At 42.4% G+C, this 27,913-nt stretch overlaps 1 protein-coding gene across 2 annotated transcripts; it reads right to left on the bottom strand.

Moving 5' to 3' along the window:
* Positions 1–7,744: 7,744 nt before the first annotated feature.
* Positions 7,745–26,859, bottom strand: LOC139378432 (protein FAM3C-like). Of its 2 annotated transcripts, XM_071120604.1 has the most exons (10): positions 26,632–26,859; positions 19,163–19,219; positions 16,795–16,899; positions 15,595–15,618; positions 15,037–15,160; positions 13,308–13,366; positions 11,903–11,953; positions 11,703–11,787; positions 11,119–11,245; positions 7,745–9,970 (listed from the first exon to the last, which is right to left on the bottom strand). In XM_071120604.1, the coding sequence occupies exons 2-10, from the start codon at positions 19,173–19,175 to the stop codon at positions 9,881–9,883; spliced, it is 678 nt and encodes a 225-aa protein (XP_070976705.1). In that variant the 5' UTR covers positions 19,176–19,219; positions 26,632–26,859; the 3' UTR covers positions 7,745–9,880. The 2 variants fall into 2 exon arrangements, with proteins under 2 accessions (XP_070976705.1, XP_070976704.1); XM_071120603.1 differs by lacking the exon at positions 26,632–26,859 and having other exon boundaries at positions 19,163–19,296.
* Between the last annotated feature and the right edge of the window lie 1,054 nt (positions 26,860–27,913).

The following is a 27,913-nucleotide window of genomic DNA, read 5'->3' as shown; positions in this document are numbered from 1 at the left end:
TCTGGTAAAAGATAATACAAAGAAAGAAAACACGCGTTTTATAGTACCATCATCTTTGAAATGCAAGAGAAAGGCCATAATGTATTATTCCACTCATGTGCAATTTATATTTTGGCCACTAGATGGCAGCAGTGTATGCGCAATGTTTTAGACTGATCCAATGAACCATTGCATTGCCGGTCAAAATTTTCACTCAAGACTGCCCAAATGTGCCTAATTTGTTTATAAATAACTTTTCATGTTCAAAATTGTGCATCTCCTCAAACAATAGCATGGTATTATTTCACTGTAACAGCTACTGTAAATTGGACAGTGCAGTTAGATTAACAAGAATGTAAGCTTTCGGACAATATCCGACCTGTCTATGTCCTGGGAAATGTTCTTGTTACTTACAACCCCTTGATAATCGCATTAGCCTATGTTAGCTCAACCGTCCCGTGGAAGGGACACCGATCCCAAAGAAGTTGACTGGCCTCAGATTGCGCTACCTCATCAAAATCTTTGATTAGAAGAGATCTGTTTACTGTCACAATATTAAAGCAAAGAAGGATGAGGGGCTCCAGACAATAACAACTTGGCATATATCACTCTGAATAAAGCTTGTCTAAATACCAGGATCTTATTCACTAGGCACGAAATGGAAGCAAACAGGCCAAAACTGGGAAGCAGGCTCTCTATGTGAACTTTTTTGTTCTGGTGCACGTAAATGATTAGAACCCTGGAGTGTAGCACAGGAAAGAGTGAGCCTAGCTTCCTGATGAAGACATCATAGCAGAGACAGATGGACTCCAGGTTTCATACCACTGTGTGATGCTACCAAGTGGAGTCCACATACTGTACTATACGCTATAGCCAGTAGTTCCAGGAAGTGAGTTCACAACTAATAATAGCCAGTCTGGAGCCCCCTCCCTGAAAATAGGCTTAAAACCTTTTGTAACTCTTGGGACCAACCAAAACATACACTGGAAAATGGAATTTAATAGATCAGGAAAACTAATCTGATTGTTTTTAGAGCTAAGGACCCACTGAGAATATGTCAGGAAGTGACACCATTTCATGGGGTCTGTGTTTCCATGAAATATGTTTTTGGCTGAGTTTCTGCTCCTAGAACTTAATAGAATGTCCAGCAATCCAAATAAACCGATCACTGTCAATGTCTCCTCCAAGGCACGTACTTCACTCAACCTCCCCATATGGACACCAAGGCCAGACCACCCGACACATGACATGGAACAACACACTAGTAAATGTTGGCACAACGCTGAGGAAATGTTACTGGATGTTACACTTATCGCAGGCATTTGGCTGATATCGTTCATTATGATAGGTAGCCTATACTATAGAAATGTGAAGTTTGAAATGAAATAAGTTTGCTAATATGGGTTAATGGGACAAATGATGGCTACAACCATCAAACTAGTAGTAGTACTTTAAAGGATAATACAATAAAATAAAACTGCAGTGCATATTGTTATAGATGTATAGTTCTATTCATCGTTATCGCATGAATTCAGGCAATTTATCACAATTTTGATTTTTTTACATATCGCCCTGCTCTAAATGCACACAGATGTCGTTTCCAGGAATTATTAAGTACAGGACAGTGGACACTAGCCTCTAAAACAGGGTTCACCAACTGGCAGCCTGTGAGTGTTTTTTTGGGCCCCTCAAGTTTTCTGAGAAATTTTTTTAATGATTTTTTTAGTCTTTATTGTTTGACATAAAAGACTGTAAAAACACCAAGGAAATCAGCTCCAATTGATCTGTTCCCAATATTCCCACGCACATTATGGTATAGAAATGTAATCAAGGTCTTAATTATTATATTTTAGTCAAATATATCTGTGTGGGCTTCTTGTGGTCAATTTGCAGTCTACAAATGATTTGTATTTATGTTCTGGCCCCCCAACCATTGGTGGTTAAATCTAATTGACGGTCCCTGTTCTAATACAAACACATGATGTACTGCTGCACTCTCTCCAGTCTAACCACTGACCATCTCCCCTTGCAGTTCCTCTTCTTGGTGAGGCAGGGGGGAGCACCGAAAGAGGAGGTGAGGCAGTTTCTACTAGTAGAACTGCAGATGCTGAGATGGGGGATGGACGGGACTATTTCAGCAGGCCCTGAGCCACTTCAACTTCCTGACCCTGTTTTTACATCTGAGGTAAAGTGACACCGTGACACAATGCACATATGTCAACGTATATACACATGGTCACTCATTGATCTGGTGTGGGGCTGAGAGAGAATAAGCTGTCAGCAGAATGTCCCAGAGAAACACTGGGAGCGTCAACAGAGGGGGAAATGGCAGAAGGGTCACAGGGTAGAAAGGGGTGGCGTAAAAGAAACATGAGTGGGATTAAGAGTTTTGGGAGAGAAGAGGCAATGGTGTTGGAAAAAACTGCCTTGTGTTGTGATCAGGAGTTACTTATTCATTTTGCAACCTACAGCACACAATGTTTTACAAAAGTAGGTTTTAAAGGACCATAGAATTGAATTTGCTTCCTTTTTTATTTTTTTGCCTAGGAAAATCTGGTATCGTGGTGTCCCGATACTGGTACCATGCTACATGAATCCACTGCTGTTTAAGACATGCAAATACGGTTGAAGTCAGAAGTTTACATACACCTTAGCCAAATAAATTTAAACTCAGTTTTTCACAATTCCTGACATTTAATCGTAGTAAAATGTCCCTGTCTTGGCTCAGTTAGGATCACCACTTTATTTTAAGAACATGAAATGTCAGAATAATAGTTGAGAGAATTATTTATTTCAGCTTTTATTTCTTTCATCACATTCCCAGTGTGTCAGAAGTGTACATACAATCAATTAGTATTTGGTAGCAATGCCTTTAAATTGTTTAACTTGGGTAAAACGTTTCGGGTAGCCTTCCACAAGCTTCCCACAATAAGTTTGTTTTTTTTGGCCCATTCCTCCTGACAGAGCTGGTGTAACTGAGTCAGGTTTGTAGGCCTCCTTGCTCGCACATGCTTTTGCAAACCGTAGTCTGGCTTTATTATGCCGGTTTTGGAGCAGTAGCTTCTTCCTTGCTGAGCAGCCTTTCAGGTTATGTCGACATAGGACTCGTTTTACTGTGGATATAGATACTTTTGTACCTGTTTCCTCCAGCATCTTCACAAGGTCCCTTACTGTTGTCCTGCGATTGATTTGCACTTTTCGCACCAAAGTACATTCATCTCTAGCAGACAGAGTGCATCTCCTTCCTGAGTGGTATGATGGCTGCGTGGTCCCATGGTGTTTATACTTACGTACTATTGTTTGTACAGATGAATGTGGTACCGCATTGGGAACTTGCTCCCAAGGATGAACCAGACTTGTGGAGGTCTACAATTCTTGGCTTCTTTTGATTTTCCCATGATGTCAGGCAAAGAGGCACTGAGTTTGAAGGTAGGCCTTGAAATACATCCACAGGTACACCTCCAATTGACTCAAAGTATGTCAATTAGCCTATCAGAAGCTTCTAAAGCCATGACATTATTTTCTGGAATTTTCCAAGCTGTTTAAAGGCACAGACAACTTAGTGTATGTAAACTTCTGACCCACTAGAATTGTGATAAAGTGAATTATAAGTGAAATAATCTGTCTGTAAACAATTGTTGTAAAAATTACTTGTGTCATGCACAAAGTAGATGTCCTAACCGACTTGCCAAAACTATAGTTTGTTAACAAGAAATTTGTGTAGTGGTTGAAAAACGAGTTTTAATGACTCCAACCTAAGTGTGAGTGAACTTCCGACTTCAACTGTACATTTCTTACGTGTTTACAATAGGTAGTGTACAACATACTGGTGGCAAATGGCATCATACACTTAAATAGGACGCACACTCAGGGGCACTCATAGGCCTAGTCATACAGAAATAAACGTATCCCGTCACCATAAAACTAGACATGTGCCCCCTACAACAGATGATGCCTCGTAGCAACCTCAACAGCAGAGCCTCAAGGAAAGTAGTTTACAGGCGGACCGTTAATAGGTCAATGGCGCCCCCTGTCTTACAATACTGCCTGAACGAGTTGTACGGTCTGAGAGACACGTTTTTTAAACAACTAATAAGAGACAAATCAGATCTAGTCTGAACTGTGCGATGTAGTAGGGAGTTGTAGTTTCCAACAGGTCAATATTCTAAATAGTTTAGCGCATAAAACGTGGTAATTAACTACAATGACGATATTCCATTGTCTGGTCTGGGTTGCTTTTATGCCTGCTACGGAAAAAGCAGAAGAATGCGCGATTGGGGATATATAGAGCAGCTGTTGCTTCTGGTTTATAGTTGGTATTCAGCAGTCATAAAAGTCTGCCTTATTTACTTTGAATAACTCCAAAATAGTGATTGTCAGACAGCGTATGCAGCAGTTCTATAGAGATGAGATGACTTGGAATGAAATAAGTCATCAAATAAATCAAATGTAATATACAGAACTGAAACATGTGATTAAAGTAATGTGAATAATTATGGTTAATAAGTTATGGGCAGTCAAAACTCACTACCATCATGTGACTTTTATACATTTTTTTGATTCTGTGTCACAGCATTCAACCCAAATAATCGAAACCCGTGATTTCAATAATTGAACCGAAACCGAATCGACCTCAGAAAGCACTAATCCGCTCAGCACTACGTGAGTCACAGGCCCGCAACATGTCAAAATGTCCAAGAGAAGCCAAGCATTTGTTCCTTGCTTTTCAAGTGGGAGCAACAAACTGGAAAAATGTCGACCTTGAACAACCATAGCTTGAACAATATCATTAGCTAAGTTTTGTCACACAGTGGTTGTGGTTTGTTACTTGTGCATGTAAAAATAAACATGCCTATTTGCAACAACACTTTATTATGACTGAACAGTGACAAACATTGGGAGAAAAACATAATATGGAGCCAGATAGCTGCCAATAGGTTGAACGTACGTATTGTTAGAATCATAAGAAAACCCATGCGTAAATTGTTAGGATAGTAAGAAAAGCCATGCAATTACCGTTAAATTAGATCTGTAAACATTACAACTATGAAAATCAATTCTTACTTTACATCTCCCTTTACTCGCTTACAGATCTTTTTTATATGTGCAAACTTGTCAGGGATGTGGCATCCACAAAGGACATGAACTGAACGTAGCTAGTCAATCAAGCAACTCTAGCCCAGACTTTAGAGTTGCTTTGCAATTTCATGGTTTAATTTCCTAAATAAAAGTTTAGAGCTTGTTGTAGAACGGCATTCGATAATGACGTTATACCAGTAGATGGCGTAGTATAGGCCTTCAGCAAATTACTTAGAATAACCACCTGAGCTGCAAAATAGAAAGTTAATATTATTTAGGCCCCAATCTAAATATGCCATTTAATGGCCATATAATCACATCATTTATTTATTTATAGCCGTGGTAACGCAGGAATTCCCAAACTGGAATGCCATAAATTTGATTTTTCTCAAATTTTTACCCCCTTTTCTCCCCTATTTTGTGGTATCCACGGTAGTTACTATCTTGTCTCATCGCTACAACTCCTGTACGAAACACAACCCAACCAAGCCGCACTGCTTCTTAACACAGCGCGCATCCAACCCAGAAGCCAGCCGCACCAATGTGTCGGAGGAAACACCGTGCACCTGGCGACCTGGTTAGCGTGCACTGCGCCCGGCCCGCCACAGGAGTCGTTAGTGCGGGATGAGACAAGGATATCCCTACCGGCCAAACCCTCCATAACCCGGACGATGCTAGGCCAATTGTGCGTCGCCCCACGGACCTCCCGGTCGCGGGCGCGAACCCTGGGCGCGAACCCAGAGTCTCTGGTGGCACAGCTAGCATCGCAGTGCTAGCCTTAGACCACTGCACCACCAAGAGGCTCTTGAGTACACTGCAGCATCCACCGAGAGGCTCTTGGGTACACTGCAGCATCCACCGAGAGGCTCTTGGGTACACTGCAGCATCCACCGATAGGCTGTTGGGTACACTGCAGCATCCACCGAGAGGCTCTTGGGTACACTGCAGCATCCACCGAGAGGCTCTTGGGTACACTGCAGCATCCACCGAGAGGCTCTTGGGTACACTGCAGCATCCACCGAGAGGCTCTTGGGTACACTGCAGCATCCACCTAGAGGCTCTTGGGTACACTGCAGCATCCACCGAGAGGCTCTTGGGTACACTGCAGCATCCACCGAGAGGCTCTTGCTGCCAAGGGAATGCCTTAGAGGTTGAAAGACGTATTGGACACAACAGTGAAAATGGTTAACTTTGTTAAAGCAAGGCCCTTGGCTTAATTCCACCCTGTATGTAGGCTTGTTATAGCCATCTGCGTTGCACAACCCTATCACGCAGAGGCTATATCCATAACAATAAATGAGACAGAGCAAAATATTAAGTATTGACTATAACCTGTCCTGAGTGAAATAGTCTTGAGCATTTGGGACCCCTAGGCTATCTATAGCCTATTCTTATTGCCAGATCTGTTTTCCCTATCCACCACTGTATGTGCTTCAACTATTTTGTTTAACATTTATTTAGAGGCTATATGCTTACAAGTTGAAGGCCTATTTTTATTTGGCTAATAGACAAATAGGCTTACATTAGGGTATAATGACTCTATAATGACTCTACGGTTCGCTTTGTACATACTTTTCACTGTCAAATTTGTTTTAATTATTTACTAGTTACAATGTTTGTGCTTGTCAACATGACACTTGAAAACAAACTTTTTTACAGAGGTTGGGTGCAAGGTCAGTAACATCACGTGCATGACCTGCAAGTGATCTGATTAGAGCGTTGTTGGCGTGGAATCCACACAGGTGTGTAGATGTGATGTGCATTGTGTACAAGTATGCATTCAAAATACATACCAACAATAGCCACAGTCAGTCATATATTTAAGCAATAAGCCCTGAAAGCATGTGGTATATGGCCAATATCAGCTAAGGGCTGTTCTCCCACACGACACAACACGGAGTGCCTGGATACAGCCCTTAGCAGTTGTATATTGGCCATATAGCACCAACTCATGAGGTGCCTTATTGCTGTTATAAACTGGTTAACAATATAATTAGAGCAGTAAAAATAAATGTTTTGTCATACCGTGGTAGACAGTCTTGATGTCATCCAATCAGCATTCAGGGCTCAAACCACCCAGTTTATAACTCTTATTAAAACCAGGTGGTAAATTATTGCTGACCTTTTGCAAAGAGAATAGGGTATTTGGTTATTATATAATAGAATCCCAGCACAACCTTGTGGAATGTTCTTAGTATAGAAACATTAGGCTATGTAGAACAGACAGTGTCACAGTAACAAAACAAAGACCTATATCTATTCATGCCATTTGAGTATGATGCAACCTCTTGAAGACAAGACAAGCCAGATTGATGCAGATGACTGTACTGAACAAAAATATAAAACGCAACATGTATCAGTTTCAAAGATTGTACAGAGTTAAAGTTCATAAGGAATTCAGTCAATTTAATAAATTCATTAGGCCCTAATCTATGGGGTTCTCACATGACTGGGCAGGGGCCCTGTGGAGCCAGGCACAGCCAATCAAAATGAGTTTCTCCTCCCTAAAAGGGCTTTATTACAGACAGAAATATGACTCGGCACCCCCTCAGACGACCTCACACCTCCCTAAAATCAAGTCAACTTCATCTGCCAACATGATTTAAGATGTTAAAGGCGTTGTGAGAGAAATACTTTTCAAATTCAGGACTTCTGTCTAAATAAATGTCACACGTACAATGAAGATAGGTTGAGCTTTATTAATCATACTCATGAATGGTAAGATGCTTGAAATGTTTCACGACACAGACATTGCAACAAAATGAGTCACAATTATCAGAATTGTTCCCCATTTAACTTCCTTGCAACAACATGAATGATTAACAAATCAGTAGTTTAGTAGAGATGCAGAAATAATAAATATTACATAGACTGTCTATGGATTTGTAAGTCAGACAAGGCACATTGGTGGAATGAATTCCATTAAGAGCAGGAAGGGCACACTTGTTTTTGGAATGGCATCGATGGGGTATCGATTTGGGCTTTTCACTTCACTCAAGGTCTTCAAATGAAACCAAAAAAACAGAGCACAGATCTTTTTTTAAAAGGCAATGTGGAGGATGTCATTCATTGTGTTAGATATCTTGCCAATGTCAAGACAAAAGGAGAAATCCTTCATTACAATGACTCCATAGACAAGTGGATGGGGGGGGGACAGGTTTCAGAATAGCCTCCACAATCACATTGTGTTAGGTTACACGTACTGCCCTAAAAGCAAACAGAAACAGGATTGTATTCCTGCCATTTGACCAAAAACAGAGATATCCTTTGAACCAACCAGGGGACCGAGCTGAGATGTTTTGGGCAACAAGAGTTTTACATTACACTCTGAAACGTGTGCTACTTTCAGCACCAGGTGTTACCGTAGTTAAAGCACATGACATAACTGCATATGCAATAATCTCCCACTGGATTCAACTTCACACACAGAACAGGAATTAATCCACTGAATCAATCCATGGGTCCCCGAGTGGTGCAGCGGTCTAAGGCACTGAATCTCAGTGCTTGAGGAGTCACTAGACACCCTGGTTCCATTCCAGACGGTATCACAACTGGTCCTGATTGGGAGTCCCATAGGGCGGCGCACGATTGGCCCAGCGTCGTCCGGGTTTGGCCGGTGTAGGCCTTCATTGTAAATAAGAATTTGTTCTTAACCGACTTGCTTCTTTAAATAAAACATCAAATGTATTATTTGTTATACATGTAGCTTACTCCATTCCAAGTGTGACAACATGACAGCTGGGTTGAATTGTAGCTAATATGACCACAGCTAATGAACAGTGGTAGTGGTACTGAGACCGCTCACTGAAGAAGATCCAGGGGGATATGATGCAATGTTGCAAAAGCCAGCAGTAACTCAGCTAAAAGCTGTGAGCTTCAGCCTAGGCAGTTCTTGCATTATATGATAAGAACCAAAATGTCAGTCGCAATGAGGTAATCAAAGCTTTAGGAGAGCCAAGTGGAAGAGATGTGATGCAGTTAGTCTTTAAAGTAAACCAGCGATACTGGGGAAAGTAAGATCTAGCCACGAAATCAAAACCTAGTCATCTTTGTACTGTATCAATCTATTTCTTGAATGGTTTTTCCAAGGCTGTCAAGGTGCCAATAAAATCCCAAGTGATTTATCAAATCAGCTAAATATTTCCCTAAAATATCGATAAGATTGTTACTGAAACACTTACGTACATGTCCCCCATCCAAAGCCAACGATCCTCATTCTATCCAAGGAAGATGCACACAAGACAAAATCCCCACTAACGTGATTTAGCTACACGCTTCCTCATTCATTCCACTCCCAACCCACACAAAAACTAACATAAAAAAAAGACCAATCACTAAAGATAAAAAGCTATAATATAAATTCACTCTTAAGTAACAAGGATCTTAAGCCATATAGCTTTCCAAGATGTTATATTACAATATCGATGTTCAAAAGTTTGATACTTTTTTTGTAGTTCTATTTACAAATTTCACAGTGATCTTGGTACATTCTGCTGAATAACCAGTAACAGGAATTTCTGCCATACCATTCCTCTTTCTATAAATAGACAATACCTTGACACAAACAAACAAGGATGCTCCCTGACGTCAAACACCGATTGCTGCAAACATTGACAGCTGCAATGCAGAGGGACAGTCTCTAAAATACAAAGGCTGCGTTGGTGTTAGCATTGGGTGGAGGGAGGTTCAATTGCTAGAGCCATCATAGGAAAGTGTGCAAGTACACTATTTTAAGAGAAGAATGGGAGACGCAACCAAAGGCGTGAAGGGGTCGGCTATGAAGGGAACCGGAGATGGCCGATCGAGGGTTGAAGTGAAAAGATCACTCCTGTCTTTGGGGTATGCAGCCTTCCATCTCCAGCACCTCGGGCCAGCCCTCGTACTTGTTGGTGTCGGCGTTGTTCTTTATGTGCTGTAGAGACAGAGACAGAGGTTTTGAATTAGACCCAATGTCAGCATCCCAAATGGCAGCCTATTCCCTATATAGTGCAAGTGTTTTGTGCACTACAAGGGAATAGGACACCATTTGGGAAGCATATTGCATGGCCCCTCTTGTCTGATAAGGCTGTGTGTGTACCGGCACAGCGATCACAAACAATGTCCCAAGAACACATAAGGGAGGATGGAAAGTCAATATTGAAGGAGTGCCTGTTCACTCTGGGAGAACATGTTCAAGGGTCAGATGGAAATGTAAAAAGACAGTATTCTCAAAATTGGCTTCTCTGGTAAAACTCAGATAATGAAATCAATAGTTCAGAACTGTAAAGGACAAAAACTAAATCATGGAGCGGCTGTGTTTTACATGTCTGATAAAGCAATTTTTAGTTTACAAACAAACGTCACGTTCGAGTGCATTCTCGCGTCTAAGTGCCTTGTTGCAAGAGAGTTATACGCTGATGTTGGGACCTTGACAAACTGACCATGAACACCAGACTGAAGGCTATAGCTATGCTCAACAAGTAGATTATTGTTCTGGCTTCATCTAGCTCCATTTGGGACATTTCACCTTGCCTCTCTAGGTAATCAATCCTCCGATGACATCTGCGACATTGTAGACCAGGGGTGTTCAACTCTTACCTACAAGGTCCTGAGTCTGCTGGTTCTGTTCTACCTGATAATTAATTGCACACACGCACACCGTGTCCCGAGTCTAAATCAGTCCCTGATTAGACAGGAACAATGAACAAAATGCAGTGGGACTGGCTTGGAGGTCCAGAGTTGAGTCTGAGGGTTGTTGATGAGGACATCCAGGTGCAGTTTTACAAGTTATTGTATCGACTCCAATATAAAACATGCCCATTTCTGAAGCAGAACAGCGCGCACAAGTCTTTATGACAGGGCTGGGAAATGAATCTGTATCATGATAAATGGTGTGTTCTAGGTACTATATATTTCTATAGACAAAGTTCTCTCAGTTGTGCTTCACTGAAGCCATGATATTTCAACGGGGAGAGGTGAAAAAGTCCTGTTGTGAACAGACCAAAAGGGAAAAATGTGAACAAACCAGGTTAAGGAGGATAAAGATTTAAAAAGTGTGTGTGTGTGTGGGGGGGAAGTTACCTCCTCAAAGGGACTCTTGGTCTTGATCCCTTTGCCTCCCACAAAGATCCAGTTGTCCCTGAAACCTAATGTGCTGATGCTGGAACTTCCAAGTTCACCAATCATCTTCTTGGACTCGTCGTTCAGCCTGTGGACCACAAAGCAGGGTCGTATTCATTTGTGCACACCGTAGCAAAATGTCTCAACACAAAAATAAAACGTTTCTTATTGGACAAGTTCAGGTAGTTCCTCCCCTTTTGCTAGTGAATACACAGCTAGAATGTCATTGAGAGTCTGTAGACTTAAATATCTCTACCTTCCACTCTTTCCTTTACTTTAACCTTTGCTCTTAGTCACCATTGTTATACATCAGTAATTGGTGACTCCTTTAATATCAGCAGTTAGGGCGAAATTCATTTACATTTCCCCGCAGTCAGTTAACAGGTTTATTTAGGTGATAGTCATTTGTCAATTCTACAAGGGTTCAATTCAGCCCCTGGAGGAACGAAACAGATTGATCAAGACACTTAACTGAAGTATTTGCCTAAGCTTAAAATTATAATCTAAGAGTTCACGGAGAAGTTTTTTCAGTTCAGAACACCTACTTGGAGGCCGAATCGTCAAACGTGGCCATCATCACTACTGTTCCTTCTTCAATAGTCTTCAGGAATGTGATGAGCGTGTTGACATCTGCACACACAACAAATACACAGGTACAAGACTGGTTTGCCTGGTCCGCCTGCCTAGTCAAGAGGCACTCCATGACACGGAAACACGGGAAATCTAACTGAAACTAAGGCCTCACCTCCCGCCCACATGTCAAAGTAGTCTGTCTTGATGAGGTCCCCTGTCTTTCCTGTGGAGAACAAACAACTTGTTCACGACAAGCTAATGTACGATCGCAGGCTAACTCCTATCATGAATAGTGAATTATAGTACATTCAATGACAATGGAAAGTACTGTTTACACTGAGTGTACAAAACATTAAGAACACCTCTTTCCGTGACACTGACCAGGTGAATCCAGGTGAAAGCTATGATCCCTTATTGATGTCACCTGTTAAATCCACTTCAATCAGTGTACAGGTCAAATAAGGATTTTTAATTGTGTATGTTTGCCATTTAGAAGGTGAATTGGCAAGAGAAATATTTAAATGCCTTTGAACGGGGTATGATAGTAAGTGCCAGGCGCAGCGATTTGTGTCAAGAACTGCAACCCTGCTGGGTTTGTCACACCAAGTTTCCTGTGTGTATCAAGAATGGTCCACTACCCAAATGACATCAAGCCAACTTGACAACTGTGGGACACATTGGAGTGAACATCCCTGTGGAACACTTTTGACACATTGTAGAGTCCATGCCCCGTCAAATTGAGGCTGTTCTGAGGGCAAAAGGGGGTGCAACTCAATATTAGGAATAGTGTTTTTTTTGTGAATTTTACCCCCTTTTCTCCCCAATTTCGTGGTATCCAATTGTTGTAGTAGCTACTATCTTGTCTCATTGCTACAACTCCCGTACGGGCTCGGGAGAGACGAAGGCTGAATGTCATGCGTCCTCCGATACACAACCCAACCAGCCGTACTGCTTCTTAACACAGCGCGCATCCAACCCGGAAGCCAGCCGCACCAATGTGTCGGAGGAAACACCGTACACCTGGCAACCTTGGCTAGCGCGCACTGCGCCCGGCCCGCCACAGGAGTCGCTGGTGCGCGATGAGACAAGGAGATCCCTACCGACCAATCCCTCCCTAACCCGGACGACGCTAGGCCAATTGTGCGTCGCCCAACGGACCTCCCGGTCGCGGCCGGTTACGACAGAGCCTGGGCGCGAACCCAGGGACTCTGAACCACTGCGCCACCCGGGAGGCAGGAATTGTGTTCTTAATGTTTTGTACACTCAGTGTATATGAACAGCGGTATGGACGGGTTAGTATTGAAGTAGTTAACCAAGGCAGGGATGGGCAACTACAGTCCAGGGCCATGTTCTATGCAGGCTTTTGTTCCAGCCCAGCACTAACAGCCATCTAGGCACTCTACACATCCTCGAAGGACTCGAGCTGCCAATCCCTGAACAAAGTAAATGTTTCACACACCAGATGTCATTTTCAATTGTCATATTACTCACAGATGTAGTCATGTAAAACATCTGATTTGACTACAAGGAGAAGTACTGTTTGTCTATGGCATGTAGCAGTGACAAGGCTAGTTTACCGTTAACCAGGGCGATGTTAATTCCTCTGCCCACGTTGTTCTTGACTCCACTCATCAATCTGAAAGGACAAATTAAGCATTGTGTGACAGTGAGCCTGCATGTATTTTATTGGGTACTTTGTGTTTAGGTTAGTCCCATCCTTGTCTTTGTTCCCGGGCGTGTACCACTGCACTGAGACTTGTCACACCCTGGTCGTATAGCGTCGACACACAAATAAAATACTTATTCTGAACCAGACTTGATTCCCTTGAAGCAATGCCTGAGGAATTGGATTTCAATAGCGCGGATGCAGAATGCCACAAGAGTCAGTCAACAGTTAATTAAATAGAGGGTTAACAGTCAACAGGTTGCTAGAGGCATGTTTAAATTGAATCTCCATCTCAGTTACGATCTAGTTCATACCGGTCTATGCGAGTCTGTCTAGGAATCTATAAAATAAGAACAGAAATGCATCCTGTAGAACAGACATGGATAATTGTGTTGTAGAATATCCTATTGTGTCAGCCTTGCACTCTAGATTTCTACCTGGCAATAGACCTTTTAGTCATTTAGCAGATGCTCTTATCCACAGCTACTTACAGTTGCACATTCATCTTAAGATAGCTAGGTGAGACACCACATAACAGTCATAGTAAGTGCTGTAAATTCTTTCAAAATAAAAAGTAGTAATCAGTAAAGTCAGTGCTAGAAGGAAAAGTCAAGTGCAAGGTTATTTTTTTGCGCGGGGGGGGATAAAACATGTCTTATTTAAAATACTTGTTTCTAATTAGGCCCCTGTGTATCGGTTAAGAGGGGGTGGGTTGTTGGTTGTACTGTTAATATAGGTTAAGAGGGGGTGGGTTATTGGCTGTACTGTTAATATAGGTTAAGAGGGGGTGGGTTGTTGGTTGTACTGTTAATATAGGTTAAGAGGGGGTGGGTTATTGGTTGTACTGTTAATATAGGTTAAGAGGGGGTGGGCCGTTGGTTGTACTGTTAATATAGGTTGAGAGGGATGTGGGTCTTTGGTTGTACTGTTAATATAGGTTGAGAGGGATGTGGGTCTTTGGTTGTACTGTTAATATAGGTTGAGAGGGATGTGGGTCTTTGGTTGTACTGTTATTATGGGTTGAGAGGGATGTGGGTCTTTGGTTGTACTGTTATTATGGGTTGAGAGGGATGTGGGTCTTTAGTTGTACTGTTAATATAAGTTGAGGGATGTGGGTCTTTGGTTGTACTGTTATTATAGGTTGAGATGGATGTGGGTCTTTGGTTGTACTGTTATTATAGGTTGAGGGATGTGGGTCTTTAGTTGTACTGTTAATATAAGTTGAGGGATGTGGGTCTTTAGTTGTACTGTTATTATGGGTTGAGAGGGATGTGGGTCTTTAGTTGTACTGTTATTATAGGTTGAGATGGATGTGGGTCTTTGGTTGTACTGTTAATATAAGTTGAGGGATGTGGGTCTTTAGTTGTACTGTTATTATGGGTTGAGAGGGATGTGGGTCTTTAGTTGTACTGTTATTATAGGTTGAGATGGATGTGGGTCTTTGGTTGTACTGTTAATATAAGTTGAGGGATGTGGGTCTTTAGTTGTACTGTTATTATGGGTTGAGAGGGATGTGGGTCTTTAGTTGTACTGTTATTATAGGTTGAGATGGATGTGGGTCTTTGGTTGTACTGTTAATATAAGTTGAGGGATGTGGGTCTTTAGTTGTACTGTTATTATGGGTCTATCATGTCTCTTACATGTTGTCCTCCAGGCAGATTTTGGGACCGACAACACTGGCTGCTCCGCTGGCCATCTTAAAGGAGAAGTGTCCCTCGGGACATGGCTTGGAGAGGCCACACTTGTAGCGTTCCTGTCTGGTAGCTGTGAATGGAATTCCAAACAGAGTATACAATACCAACACACTTTAGCACCCCCCCCCCCCCCCCCCCCCATCAAAAACACACAATATCAGCGAACACGTACATATCTAGGCCCTGCAAACACAGTCTACTATTACACACACAGCTTGAATCTCTCTCACGCACAAACCAGACTATTTACATAGAACTCAACAGCTAAAGAACCAAAACATTCACAATGAAGGCCAGGTGGTAAGTACACAATACACACAGATGAACTACTTAGCTCCTAACACTTAAGCATACAAGGCAAGGTGTTTCCATGGATTGTTAAGAGAAGATCAGTTCTGATTTTCATATACCACAGGGAGGAAAGAAAAGAAGAAATGTAACTTGATTGATTGAGGGAATCAGGTTAAAGTGATGTAACAGGAGAAGTTATTGAAGTATACTTACGGCCTTCCTCTACAGGCATAGACCCTGTTGTGGAGGGACAGAAACAGACAAGTTAGACTCGAGTTCCAGATGTCTTTATGACATTAGCCCGTGAGCTCATGAGTTCCTTATTTAAGAAAGTTAAAACATTGAGCTTTGCACTAAATCTGGCTGTAGCCTGGCTAAAAACATAGCAAGCTGGCCAGGCCTTTTAGCATCACACATCTCCATGTGAAATCAGAATTATCCTTTTTTTTTTAAACATGCCCTAGCAAATACTCTCCTACTTGCCGGTGCAACCTAAAACATTATCCCAGTTTGATATCCTGCTTGTGTACTCATTCAGATATCAGATAAAAGCACATGGCTAGCTAGTTGGCTAAAGCAGGTTCTACCACTTCACAATAGCCTGGAATCACTGGTTATTACTAATAAACTAAATATTTTCAGGGGGTAGATTCTTGTTGTTTGGTTTAGCGTTTGAACAGTCGCAGAGATTATATTTGGTTACAAATACAAATTAGGCTACTTTGATGAATAACCTGTAGATCAGAACAAGGAACCGAGCGACAACACTGCCCCCACGGCTATGGAAGGGAATGATACCGAGCGACAACACTGCCCCCACGGCTGCGGAAGGGAATGATACCGAGCGACAACACTGCCCCCACGGCTACGGAAGGGAATGATACCGAGCGACAACACTGCCCCCACGGCTACGGAAGGGATGATACAGAGCGACAAACACTGCCCCCACGGCTACGGAAGGGAATGATACCGAGCGACAACACTGCCCCCACGGCTGCGGAAGGGAATGATACCGAGCGACAACACTGCCCCCACGGCTACGGAAGGGAATGATACAGAGTGTCTCAATTTCCAGGTAGCACAAAAGTACGGCCGAATGCCAGAAAATATCACAAGGAGCCACCCCTTTTGTGACGAAAAACAACATTGCGCTACGCACCTTCCGTCTCCGTAGTGTGTGAATTTAGCTTCAGACAGAGACTAAGGGGTGTCGTATGCAGACACGACAAAGGTTTTTCTGAAGGCCTAAATTTAGAATCCCTGGTGAAGATTATTAATACCATCTATTGAGAGATGTATTCAAAACAATAGCCTTTGAAACTAAGTGATTCCTCCTTGGAATTCCATGCAAGCTCAGGCAATAGATTGATATGCACAGTTACAACACTGGAAAACACCTGTAACCAAACTCACCAAACACATTCCCCAGATTGAAGTCCATGTTAATCTCCAGCAGCTGGAAGGCAAGGAAAACTGCCAGGAAAAAGACCGAAATCAATGCAGCCAACTTCAGGAAGCCTGAAGGAAATTAGATACATAGACCAAAGAAAGAGAATGAAGAGATCAATAGACAGCAGGAGAGAGGAGAGAGAGGAAATGGAACACTATTTCAACACCATGTCTAATGTGTGTGTGTCAGATAAGGTCTCTGATGCTAACAGAGAAATTCATTTGCTTGGTGACCTGAACATTGACTGGTTATCTAGTTGTCCTCTCCAGAGGAAGTTTCTTACTGTGACTAAAGCCTGTAACATGACCCTCCAAAGCAATATCAGTTCCCATTGGCTAGTGACCATAACAATGTGGCAATAACAAGAAAAGCCAGAAGTACCAAAGGCAGGGTCTAAATCTATTTATAACAGATCTTACAAAATGTTCTCAGGACTCTTTGTTTAAGATGAAAAACATTTGTTGGCCTGATGTGTATGAGGAGAAACTACATGCAGCACTTATTCTAAAATTATTCCTGCAAATTGTTGACAGTGGTCACAGTGGTATAAGGTGATTTGGTAACAAAACGGATGGCACTGTGATAGACTGCACCCAGTTTGCTGAGTAGAGTGTTGGAAGCTATTTTGTAGATGACATCGCCGAAGTCGAGGATCGGTAGGATAGTCAGTTTTACTAGGGTAAGTTTGGCGGCGTGAGTGAAGGAGGCTTTGTTGCGAAATAGAAAGCCGATTCTAGATTTGATTTTGGATTGGAGATGTTTAATATGAGTCTGGAAGGAGAGTTTACAGTCTAGCCAGACACCTAGGTATTTGTAGTTGTCCACATATTCTAAGTCAGAACCGTCCAGGGTAGTGATGCTAGTCGGGCGGGCGGGTGTGGACAGTGAACGGTTGAAAAGCATGCATTTGGTTTTACTAGCGTTTAAGAGCAGTTGGAGGCCATGGAAGGAGTGTTGTATGGCATTGAAGCTCATTTGGAGGTTAGTTAACACAGTGTCCAAAGAAGGGCCAGATGTATACAGAATGGTGAGGTCAAAGTGAGGTTGTGTAAGAGTTTGTTTATTATTGATTGAACTGTATTGATTTTGTGGGGGACTATTGACATTTAGCAAAGAATATTTTTGGACATTTCAAAGCCTTTGTCTATGAACACACCCCACTAACCCATTTATACCCCCCCCCCCCCCTCACTCCTCCACTGGGACGTAATACAGAACATTGCAAGTTCTCTAAGGTTTTTGGCTGGGTTCTATGTCATCAATTGTTTGTATGAAGTGGCCTTTGAATTGCTCTGCCATTATTCTAGTATGAGGTATTATTGGTGGGGTTACTAGTGCTACTCTCTCCTATTCTTCTTTTCAGAAGGGTTAATACCTGCCTGGCGCCAAAACAAAATCTTTATCCCTCTCTAACAATACCGCTACACATTGAAGAAGCTCAACTCCTAGGAGTAACATTGGATGGTCAGTTGTCATTGCCAAGTCACATACAACGTTTTTGTGAAGATGGTGAGCGGTACAGTATGTATGTTGTGGTGTGTTCTGCGTTTTTGACACAAAGCTCAACTGTACCAGGCTTTGATCTTGTCCCATAATATGGTCAGGTGCAGCAAAGAAAGACCTAGCAAAGCTGCAGCTGGCTGAAAACAAGCGCCTTGCCTTTAACTGCACACACACACAACATGATAGTATTTCATGGTTGAGGAGAAACGGACTACTTCTAGTCTAAGAAAAGTGTTTTTTTGAAAATGCCTAACCATTTGCATACACTACATACCCCAGACACACCACTATGGGTTTCTCCACGGTACCCAAACCAAAAACACATTTAGTGTGTCGCTCAGTTATGTATAGAAACATGAAATCGTGGAATGCTCTGCAACCAGAGGCTCCTTAAGTTCACATTTAGAAACATATTGTATCACAGCACCTCTCCTCTTTCTGAAGGTCTCATTTAACTGTATTGTACATAAGAATGTATATATGAAGTGTGTAAATAGTATTTGCTGTCTATTGGAGTCTTTCTTCCACACACACCTCTTATTTCTATATTAAAGTAATATCTTATGTTGTTCTTGTCTATTACTGTTCTGTATTTTGTCATGTACGTTGTGTGGACCCCAGGAAGAGTAGCAGCTACATGAGCAGTAGCTAATGGGGTCCCTAATAAACTAAAAAAGTAGGCTATAGGCATAGCTATGTTGTCCTGTGATTAAGAATATGATTTGTAGACAGAATAGCCAAGATAAACAATTGTCACACACTGACCCAAGTAAATGTGATAAACGTTATGCTGTCAGAAATACAGGTACCTATTATAGCAAAACCTACCTCCAGCTCTCATGTTGGTCCCAAGAATCTGCAGTGAGTACAACACAATGTATGCCCCTGTTGAAAGACAAAGCAACATGTCAATATTCTCCAGTGTGGAGAGACATACAGAGGGAGAGACAGTGGTTCGACAGTAAGGTTGACTAGCTAGTTAACTTTGGCTGGTTGGGTATGATCATGTCACACTACGACTTGGACATTAGCCTTTCCTCCTGGGTTTAAAACATGACTCACTTTGGCATCTAACTGAGAACAAGGAAGAGCGGTAGTTAATAATGGGATGGCTAAATAAATATTGCCAGAAATACATACAAAGCTAGAGGGGTATCCTACGAAGAGGCACATTTGGTCAACCAGTCATACGAATGTGTCTCACCTTTCAGCCAGGTAAATGTCCTCAGAACGAAACATGCTCCAGGGAAGGCTAAACTCCCTGCTAACTCCACTTACGCCGAATTAAATGATTGAGCCACGGGTTGAGGACCAATGAAATTAGATTTACTTCCTCTTGGAAAGATTGCATCATCTTCCCGTTCATTTGAGGAAGACGACTGAAAATATTTGATTAAATTACTTAATCAAAATAAATATTGATAGGAGTGGGGGAAAATGGCGTGCTTGTGCATTAATAGTAACAAAATAAAGACAACCATTCTAAAGGCCTATTTAACACCACAGCCTGCTGAATGTGCAAGATAACTTTTCTTTCATTTTGATGTAAAATGTTACACTGTGAAGCTAACTGAAACTAAGGATCCTGGAACTGAACACCTCCTTCTGCAACTGGATCCTGGACTTCCTGACAGGCTGCCCCTCAAGTGGTGAGGGTAGGCAACAACACATCCGCCACGCTGACCGTCAATACTGGGGCCCATTAGGGGTGAGTGCTTAGTGCCCTCCTGTACTCCCTGTTCAACCACGACTCCAACACAGTCATTAAGTTTGCTGACACGATGATGACACGATGGTGTTCTGCCTGATCACCCACGACGATGAGAAAGCATTTCGGGAGGTCAGAGACCAGTTGAGAGAAAAGTGGGAAACTGACGTGTTTCATATACAGCGTGATTCATTTATGACAGTGCCTGTGAAATATAAAGAGGGGCTTTCGAGACAGAGCTAATTGGAAGAGTTTGTTTTTGAGCAATTTTAAGAGGCTTGTTCTGACAATGTCAATGGGTAGAGCATTAGGACATTCATTAGCATCTTTGAGAGGACTTGATACCTGGCATTGGTGAAAATATGTAACCATTGTCTAAAGTGTCATAATGTTGGGTCCAACACAGCAAAAGTAATAAACAATAAGCAATGTTGAGGGACTGATGGAAGCTGATTAACACACTATGCAAGCGTGTTTAAGGTCAGGAGAGCAGACAATGTTGAGGGACTGATGGAAGCTGACTAACACACTATGCAGGCGTGTTTAAGGTCAGGAGAGCAGACAATGATGAGGGACTGATGGAAGCTGACTAACACTATGCAGGCGTGTTTAAGGTCAGGAGAGCAGACAATGTTGAGTGACTGATGGAAGCTGATTAACACACTATGCAGGCGTGTTTAAGGTCAGGAGAGCAGACAATGTTGAGTGACTGATGGAAGCTGATTAACACACTATGCAGGCGTGTTTAAGGTCAGGAGAGCAGACAATGTTGAGGGACTGATGGAAGCTGACTAACACACTATGCAGGCGTGTTTAAGGTCAGGAGAGCAGACAATGTTGAGGGACTGATGGAAGCTGACTAACACACTATGCAGGCGTGTTTAAGGTCAGGAGAGCAGACAATGATGAGGGACTGATGGAAGCTGACTAACACACTATGCAGGCGTGTTTAAGGTCAGGAGAGCAGACAATGTTGAGGGACTGATGGAAGCTGACTAACACACTATGCAGGCGTGTTTAAGGTCAGGAGAGCAGACAATGTTGAGGGACTGATGGAAGCTGACTAACACACTATGCAGGCGTGTTTAAGGTCAGGAGAGCAGACAATGTTGAGGGACTGATGGAAGCTGATTAACACACTATGCAGGCGTGTTTAAGGTCAGGAGAGCAGACAATGTTTTTTATTTTTTATTATCCGTTATTTTACCAGGTAAGTTGACTGAGAAAACATTCTCATTTACAGCAACGACCTGGGGAATAGTTACAGGGGAGATGAGCCAATTGTAAACTGGGGATTATTAGGTGACCGTGATGGTTTGAGGGCCAGATTGGGAATTTAGCCAGGATACCGGGGTTAACACCTCTACTCTTACAATAAGTGCCATGGGATCTTTAATGACTTCAGAGTCAGGACACCCGTTTAACGTCCCATCCGAAAGACGGCACCCTACACAGGGTAGTGTCCCCAATCCCTGCCCTGGGGCATTGGGATATTTTTTTAGACCAGAGGAAATAGTGTCTCCTACAGGCCCTCCAACACCACTTCCAGCAGCATCTGGTCTCCCATCCAGGGACTGACCAGGACCAACCCTGCTTAGCTTCAGAAGCAAGCCAGCAGTGGTATGCAGGGTGGTATGCAGGGTGGTATGCTGCTGGCTTAAATGTGAGAAATCCCATTAACAGGCTCTGAGGTACCGTGTGAATTCCATCTTCTTTTTGACTCTGTGCTAATAGCAGCATGGTGGTCGGGTTATATACAACCTGTCATGTATTCATCTATACTGAGGCTTTTGCATTGGGAGGGGAATGAGAGGTAATGACAGTAAGATGAAGCAGAGATAAGACCTACCTAAGTGATTTCTGTCACGATCACCCTCTGCTCCCACCTGTCCTGACATCGCCTCTCAAAGTCTTAGTGTCTGTGATTGCTGTGCATTGGGAATCTGATGCTTGGATCAAGGTTGTATTCTGTGGATTAGCATCCTTCAGCCTGTTTCATTTCCAGTCACACATCACACCCCACAGGGCTTTGGGCTGGAGATTACTGCAAGGGAATGTTGTCACCCACTTGTCTGGCATGTGGCACATTTTGTTCCTCCCTTATCTGACACAGTTGAAGTTGTCTCTCTACAAGTGTTAGACAGATTCTACTGCAGGTGAATGACCACAGAGAACCTTCATACATTAATGATTATTGAACCGCAATTCCCACAACCCACTGTGAGGAAGCTACACAGGTTGCAAGTGTGTGTCCTGGATTGTACCTGGCGGTAAGAAAATGAGTCAAGCTACAGAACAAAAGGTGTGGTTCAAACAGCTTTACCCTGCTGAAAAACTGCCAAGTAATGTGAACAGGGTAGTATGGTTATAGGTATTCCCTTTAACTATAGCACATTTTCCCTAGACCTATTCCTATGTGTTATACATCTATTCTATCTGACCTGTGGACAACTTCTCAATCAAATGTCAGCAAGACAAAGAAGCTGATCATGGATTACAGGAAACGGAGGGCCAAGCACATCACCATTCACATCGACAGGGCTGTAGTGGAGCAGGTTGAGAGCTTCAAGTTCCTCTGTGTCCACTCCACTAAGGATCTATCATGGTCCACACACCAACACAGTGGTGAAGAGGGGACCCTTCAGGAGGCTGAAAAGATTTGGCATGGGTCCTCAGATCCTCAAAAAGTCATACAGCTGCACCGTTGAGAGCATCTTGACTGGTTGCATCACCGCCTGGTATGGCAACTGCTTGGCATCCGACCGCAAGGCCCTACAGAGGGTAGTGTGGACGGCCCAGTACTCCACTGGGGCAGAGCTCCCTGCCATCCAGGACCTCTGTACCAGGCGGTGTCAGAGGAAAACCCTAAACATTTTCAAAGACTCCAGCCAGTCATAGACTGTTCTCTCTGCTACTGTACGGCAAGCAGTACCGATGCACCAAGTCTGGAACCAAAAGGATCCTGAACAGTTTATAACCCCAAGCCACTGCTAAGTAGTTAACCAAATAGCTACCTGGACAATCTGCATGTACCCTTTTTGCACCGACTGACTCATCACATACGCTGCTGCTATTGTTTATTATCTATCCTGTTTTCGAGTCATATGTACATATCTACCTCAGTTATTGTTACTAATTGTGTATTTAGTATTACTTTTCTGTTATTTCTCATTTCTTTCTCTGCATTGTTGGGAAGGACTGTAAGTAAGCATTTCACTGTTTGACATGTGCCCTGAGAGTCTAAATCATTCCATTAAGGTCACTAATTAGTAAAGAACTCCGCTCACCTGGTTTTCTAGGCCTTAATTGAAAGGAAAAACCCACAGACACATTCAGGGCAGCTGAATGAAAGCATCCTAGTTTGTACAATTAGTTAGCCAGCAGATCCGAGTAGATTAATCAGCCACGCTCAAGGTCCTAAACGATATCTTAACCGCTATCGATAAGAATACAATACAATACTGGCTTTTGACTCTGTCAATCACCACATCCTCATCGGCAGACTCGATAGCCTTGGTTTCTCAAATGATTGCCTCGCCTGGTTCACCAACTATTTCTCTGATAGAGTTCAGTGTGTCAAATTGGAGGGCCTGTTGTCCGGGCCTCTGGCAGTCTCTATGGGGGTGCCACAGGGTTCAATTCTTGGGCCGACTCTTTTCTCCGTATACATAAATGAAGTCGCTCTTGTGGCTGGTGAGTCTCTGATCCACCTCTACGCAGACGACACCATTCTGTATCCTTCTGGTCCTTCTTTGGACACTGTGTTAACCTCTCTGAACCACCCATCCCGGATCTGGTATAATTGCCATCAACAACGCTGAATAGCATAGAGCCACAGTCAAATAATATTACTAGAAAATATTCATATTCATGAAATCACAAGTGCAATATTGCAAAACACAGCTTAGCCTTTTAATCCACCTGTCGTCTCAGATTTTGAAATTATGCTTTACAGCGAAAGCAATACAAGCATTTGTGTAAGTTTATCGATCGCTCGACAAAACAATAAGTACACTTAGCATCAGGTAACTTGGTCACAAAAATCAGAAAATCTATCAAATTAATCGTTTACCTTTGATGATCTTCGGATGTTTTCACTCACGAGACTCCCAGTTAGACAACAAATGTTCCTTTTGTTCCATATTTTTTATATCCAAATACCTCCGTTAGTTTGGTGCGTTATGCCCAGGAATCCACCGGATAGAGCGGTCATGACAACGCAGACAAAAATTCCAAATTATATCCATAATGCCCACAGAAAATGTCAAACGTTTTTTTTATAATCAATCCTCAGGGTGTTTTTCAAATATCTATTCGATAATATATCAACCGGGACAATTGGCTTTTCACTAGGACCAGGAGTAATAATGGCCGCCTTTCTCTTTTGCGCACGACTCACTCAGAGCCCCCACCTATCCACTTATGCAATGTGGTCGTTCACTCTCATTCTTCAAAATAAAAGCCTGAAACTATGTCTAAAGGCTGTTGACACCTTAGGGAAGCCATAGAAAAAGGAATCTGGTTGATATCCCTTTAAATGGGCAATAGGGATGCATAACAGAGGTTTCAAAAACAGGGGCACTTCCTGATTGGATTTTCCTCAGGTTTTAGCCTGCAATATCAGTTCTGTTTAACTCACAGACAAAATCTTGACAGTTTTGGAAACTTTAGAGTGTTTTCTATCCTAATATGTCAATTATATTCTAGCATATTCTAGCATCTGGTCCTGAGAAATAGGCCATTTACTTTGGGAACGTCATTTTTCCAAACATAAAAATAGTGCCCCCTAGCTTAAAGAGGTTAACAACCCTCCAGACAAGCTTCAATGCCATACAACGCTCCTTCCGTGGCCTCCAACTGCTCTTAAATACAAGTAAAACTAAATGCATGCTTTTCAACCGATCGCTGCCTGCACCTGCCCGCCCGTCCAGCATCACTACTCTAGACGGCTCTGACTTAGCGTATGTGGACAACTACAAATACCTAGGTGTCTGGTTAGACTAAACTCTCCTTCCAGACTCACATCAAACAACTCCAATCCAAAATAATATCTAGAATTTGCTTCCTATTTCGCAACAAAGCATCCTTCACTCATGCTGCCAAACATACCCTCGTAAAACTGACCATCCTACCGACTTCAGCGATGTCATTTACAAAATAGCCTCCAATACCCTACTCAATAAATTGGATGAAGTCTATCACAGTGCCATCCGTTTTGTCACCAAAGCCCCATATACTACCCACCACTGCGACCTGTACGCTCTCGTTGGCTGGCCCTCGCTTCATACTCGTCGCCAAACCCACTGGCTCCATGTCATCTACAAGACCCTGCTAGGTAAAGTCCCCCCTTATCTCAGCTCGCTGGTCACCATAGCAGCATGCGCTCCAGCATGTATATCTCTCTGGTCACCCCCAAAACCAATTCCTCCTTTGGGCGCCTCTCTTTCCAGTTCTCTGCTGCCAATGACTGGAACAAACTACAAAAATCTCAAACTGGAAACACTTATCTCCCTCACTAGCTTTAAGCACCAGCTGTCAGAGCAGCTCACAGATTACTGCACCTGTACATAGCCCATCTACAATTTAGCCCAAACAACTACCTCTTCCCCTACTGTATTTATTTTGCTCCTTTGCACCCCATTATTTCTACTTTGCACATTCTTCCACTGCATATCTACCATTCCAGTGTTTTACTTGCTATATTGTATTTACTTTGCCACCATGGCCTTTTGCCTTTACCTCCCTTATCTCACCTCATTTGCTCACATTGTATATAGACTTACTTTCTATTGTATTATTGACTGTATGTTTGTTTTACTCCATGTGTAACTCTGTTGTTGTATGTGTCGAACTGCTTTGCTTGATCTTGGCCAGGTCGCAATTGTAAATGAGAACTTGTTCTCAACTTGCCTACCTGGTTAAATAAAGGTTAAATAAAAAAATACAAATGTAAAGATTGCTCAGCTGCACTAGGGTTTGGAGCCGGCGCGAGATATGGTTCAGAAAACATAGCTCAAAACAGGGATGGGAAATGCCTTGTAGTCCAAATTGTCATACCAAGAAGATTGAATGACTGCTATGTTGTTCTCATGCGAGTTAGCAGGACAGCAGCCATTTTGGAACAATTCGAATTGAGGTTGCTAGCTACGTTTTCTAAACCTTCTCACACTGGCTCCAGTCTTAATCTACACCGGAAGTTATACATTTCAGTTTTAATCTACATAGGAAGCCTGTCCGACCCTGGTACAGTTTAAACAATCGGGTCAGATCTGCTGGCTACGCAATTAGTTATGTGTTAATAGTGTTTGGCTAACAGTAGTCAGCTAACTGTGCAAACTAGACACATCAATTTTTCCGAATAAATTATCGTCCCCAAATAAGTAACGTTAAAGTATGGTTAGATTTAGCCATAACTAGTTACAGCGATTCACAAATTAGTTCGATTCCGTTAACAGTATCTAGCTAGCCAACCCTGGTAAAAATAGTTAGATAAACCTGATTGCCCCAACAGCAAATCGATTTAATTGGCAAGAGCTAAAAATAAAATAAAATAAACAGCGAACGTTAGCAAGATAGCTGGCAACTTTACCTGAGAAACGCCACGGTTACAAGCCTTGGCTATACGATGACAGACTCTTCTTCCCTGTTTCAGAAAATCGCTATTTACTCTTGTGGTACTTCAATAATCTCCTAAACATAAAGGACGACCATACATTATTCTTCACCGCCACCTACTGTACTGGAGTGTGAGGCCATTCAATTCATCTTTAAATCATAGCGGTCAAACAAACGTTTAAGGTGCATACTGCTACGCACTGTCCTGAAGTTTGCGGTGAATCACGGTCTACCTAGAAAATAAAAAATAAAAAACAAATCAATACCTGCTAAAACCCATCCCAAGCCCCCGAATCCATTCAACTTTATCTATAACCTGCTGAAACAATCCACCATTTGAATGATTCAGCATGTCAACAACATTGAAATAAGAGAATGCTATCTATACTGTTCCAGGCAAAACCTTCTCAAACCTCAGCAGCACTGATAAACTTTCACTTCTTTGACCCTCTTTCCTACTGAGCAAACTTTTGGCCTCAATCACTCTGCCTCCCTTCACATTTTCTTTAATATCAACTATGGACGTAGATATTGGGGCCCCAGTGATGACTCCCCTCAACCTAGCATAAGCCCCAGGGATATGGCTTTTAAGCTTCATCCCATTAAGCTTTTCCATTTGCAGAATCTTGCCTTTCTGAGCCTGGCTACCTCAAAATATTAGCAATTTACCTTTCCAATGAACCAGGAGAGTTTGACTTCACCTATCTCTTTCTCCAATGCATTGGTTAGTCAGATAGGGTGTAAATGAGGCCCTGTGGTCTCATCAAACACCATCACCACTTTCCACTCTGACACATTATGACTCTTGCTTCCAACCTTGGCCATCTTTATGCTTTCTTTCCTAGACGCTCCACTGCTTTCTGTATCATGATCTCTCTTCTTCCTGTGTCTCCACTACAGACCATTTAAGTCCTTGACGCTCATTCTCCCGCTCTATATAATCAGAACTGACACCCATATTGTTCTCATTCCAGCACAGCTGTTGCCATTCCAACCTTTTCTCAATTTCCTCCTTTTCATCCACGCTACTCGCTGCCATTTACAACCTGAACACGACCACTTGTTCCTCTTATCTAGCTCTGTGTTTCCACATACTGTTCTACAGTGTGAGTTCTATATTCACGGGAAGCCCCTGATAAATCGAAATAAAAAGTAATAGTACATTTTATTTTACAAAATTAGTGAACTAGGCCTTAATTACTCCTGCATTAGCAGAGAAAAATACTCCTCAGTTAAAGTCCTGCAAATAGAGCAAC

Source organism: Oncorhynchus clarkii, chromosome 21 (genome assembly GCF_045791955.1).
Source record: "Oncorhynchus clarkii lewisi isolate Uvic-CL-2024 chromosome 21, UVic_Ocla_1.0, whole genome shotgun sequence".
Lineage (NCBI taxonomy): Eukaryota > Metazoa > Chordata > Actinopteri > Salmoniformes > Salmonidae > Oncorhynchus > Oncorhynchus clarkii.
Note: the sequence above shows the minus strand (reverse complement) of the source record. Positions and strands in the feature narration are given on the sequence as shown.

Coding starts and splice junctions, on each gene's coding strand:
- LOC139378432 (XM_071120603.1), bottom strand. CDS start 19,241: ATGTTGCTTTGTCTTTCAACAGGGGCATACATTGTGTTGTACTCACTG. Junction 15,619..16,794: donor CAATCTGGGGAATGTGTTTG/GTGAGTTTGGTT, acceptor CCTCCACAACAG/GGTCTATGCCTGTAGAGGAA. Junction 15,161..15,594: donor TATGCCTGTAGAGGAAGGCC/GTAAGTATACTT, acceptor TTCCATTCACAG/CTACCAGACAGGAACGCTAC.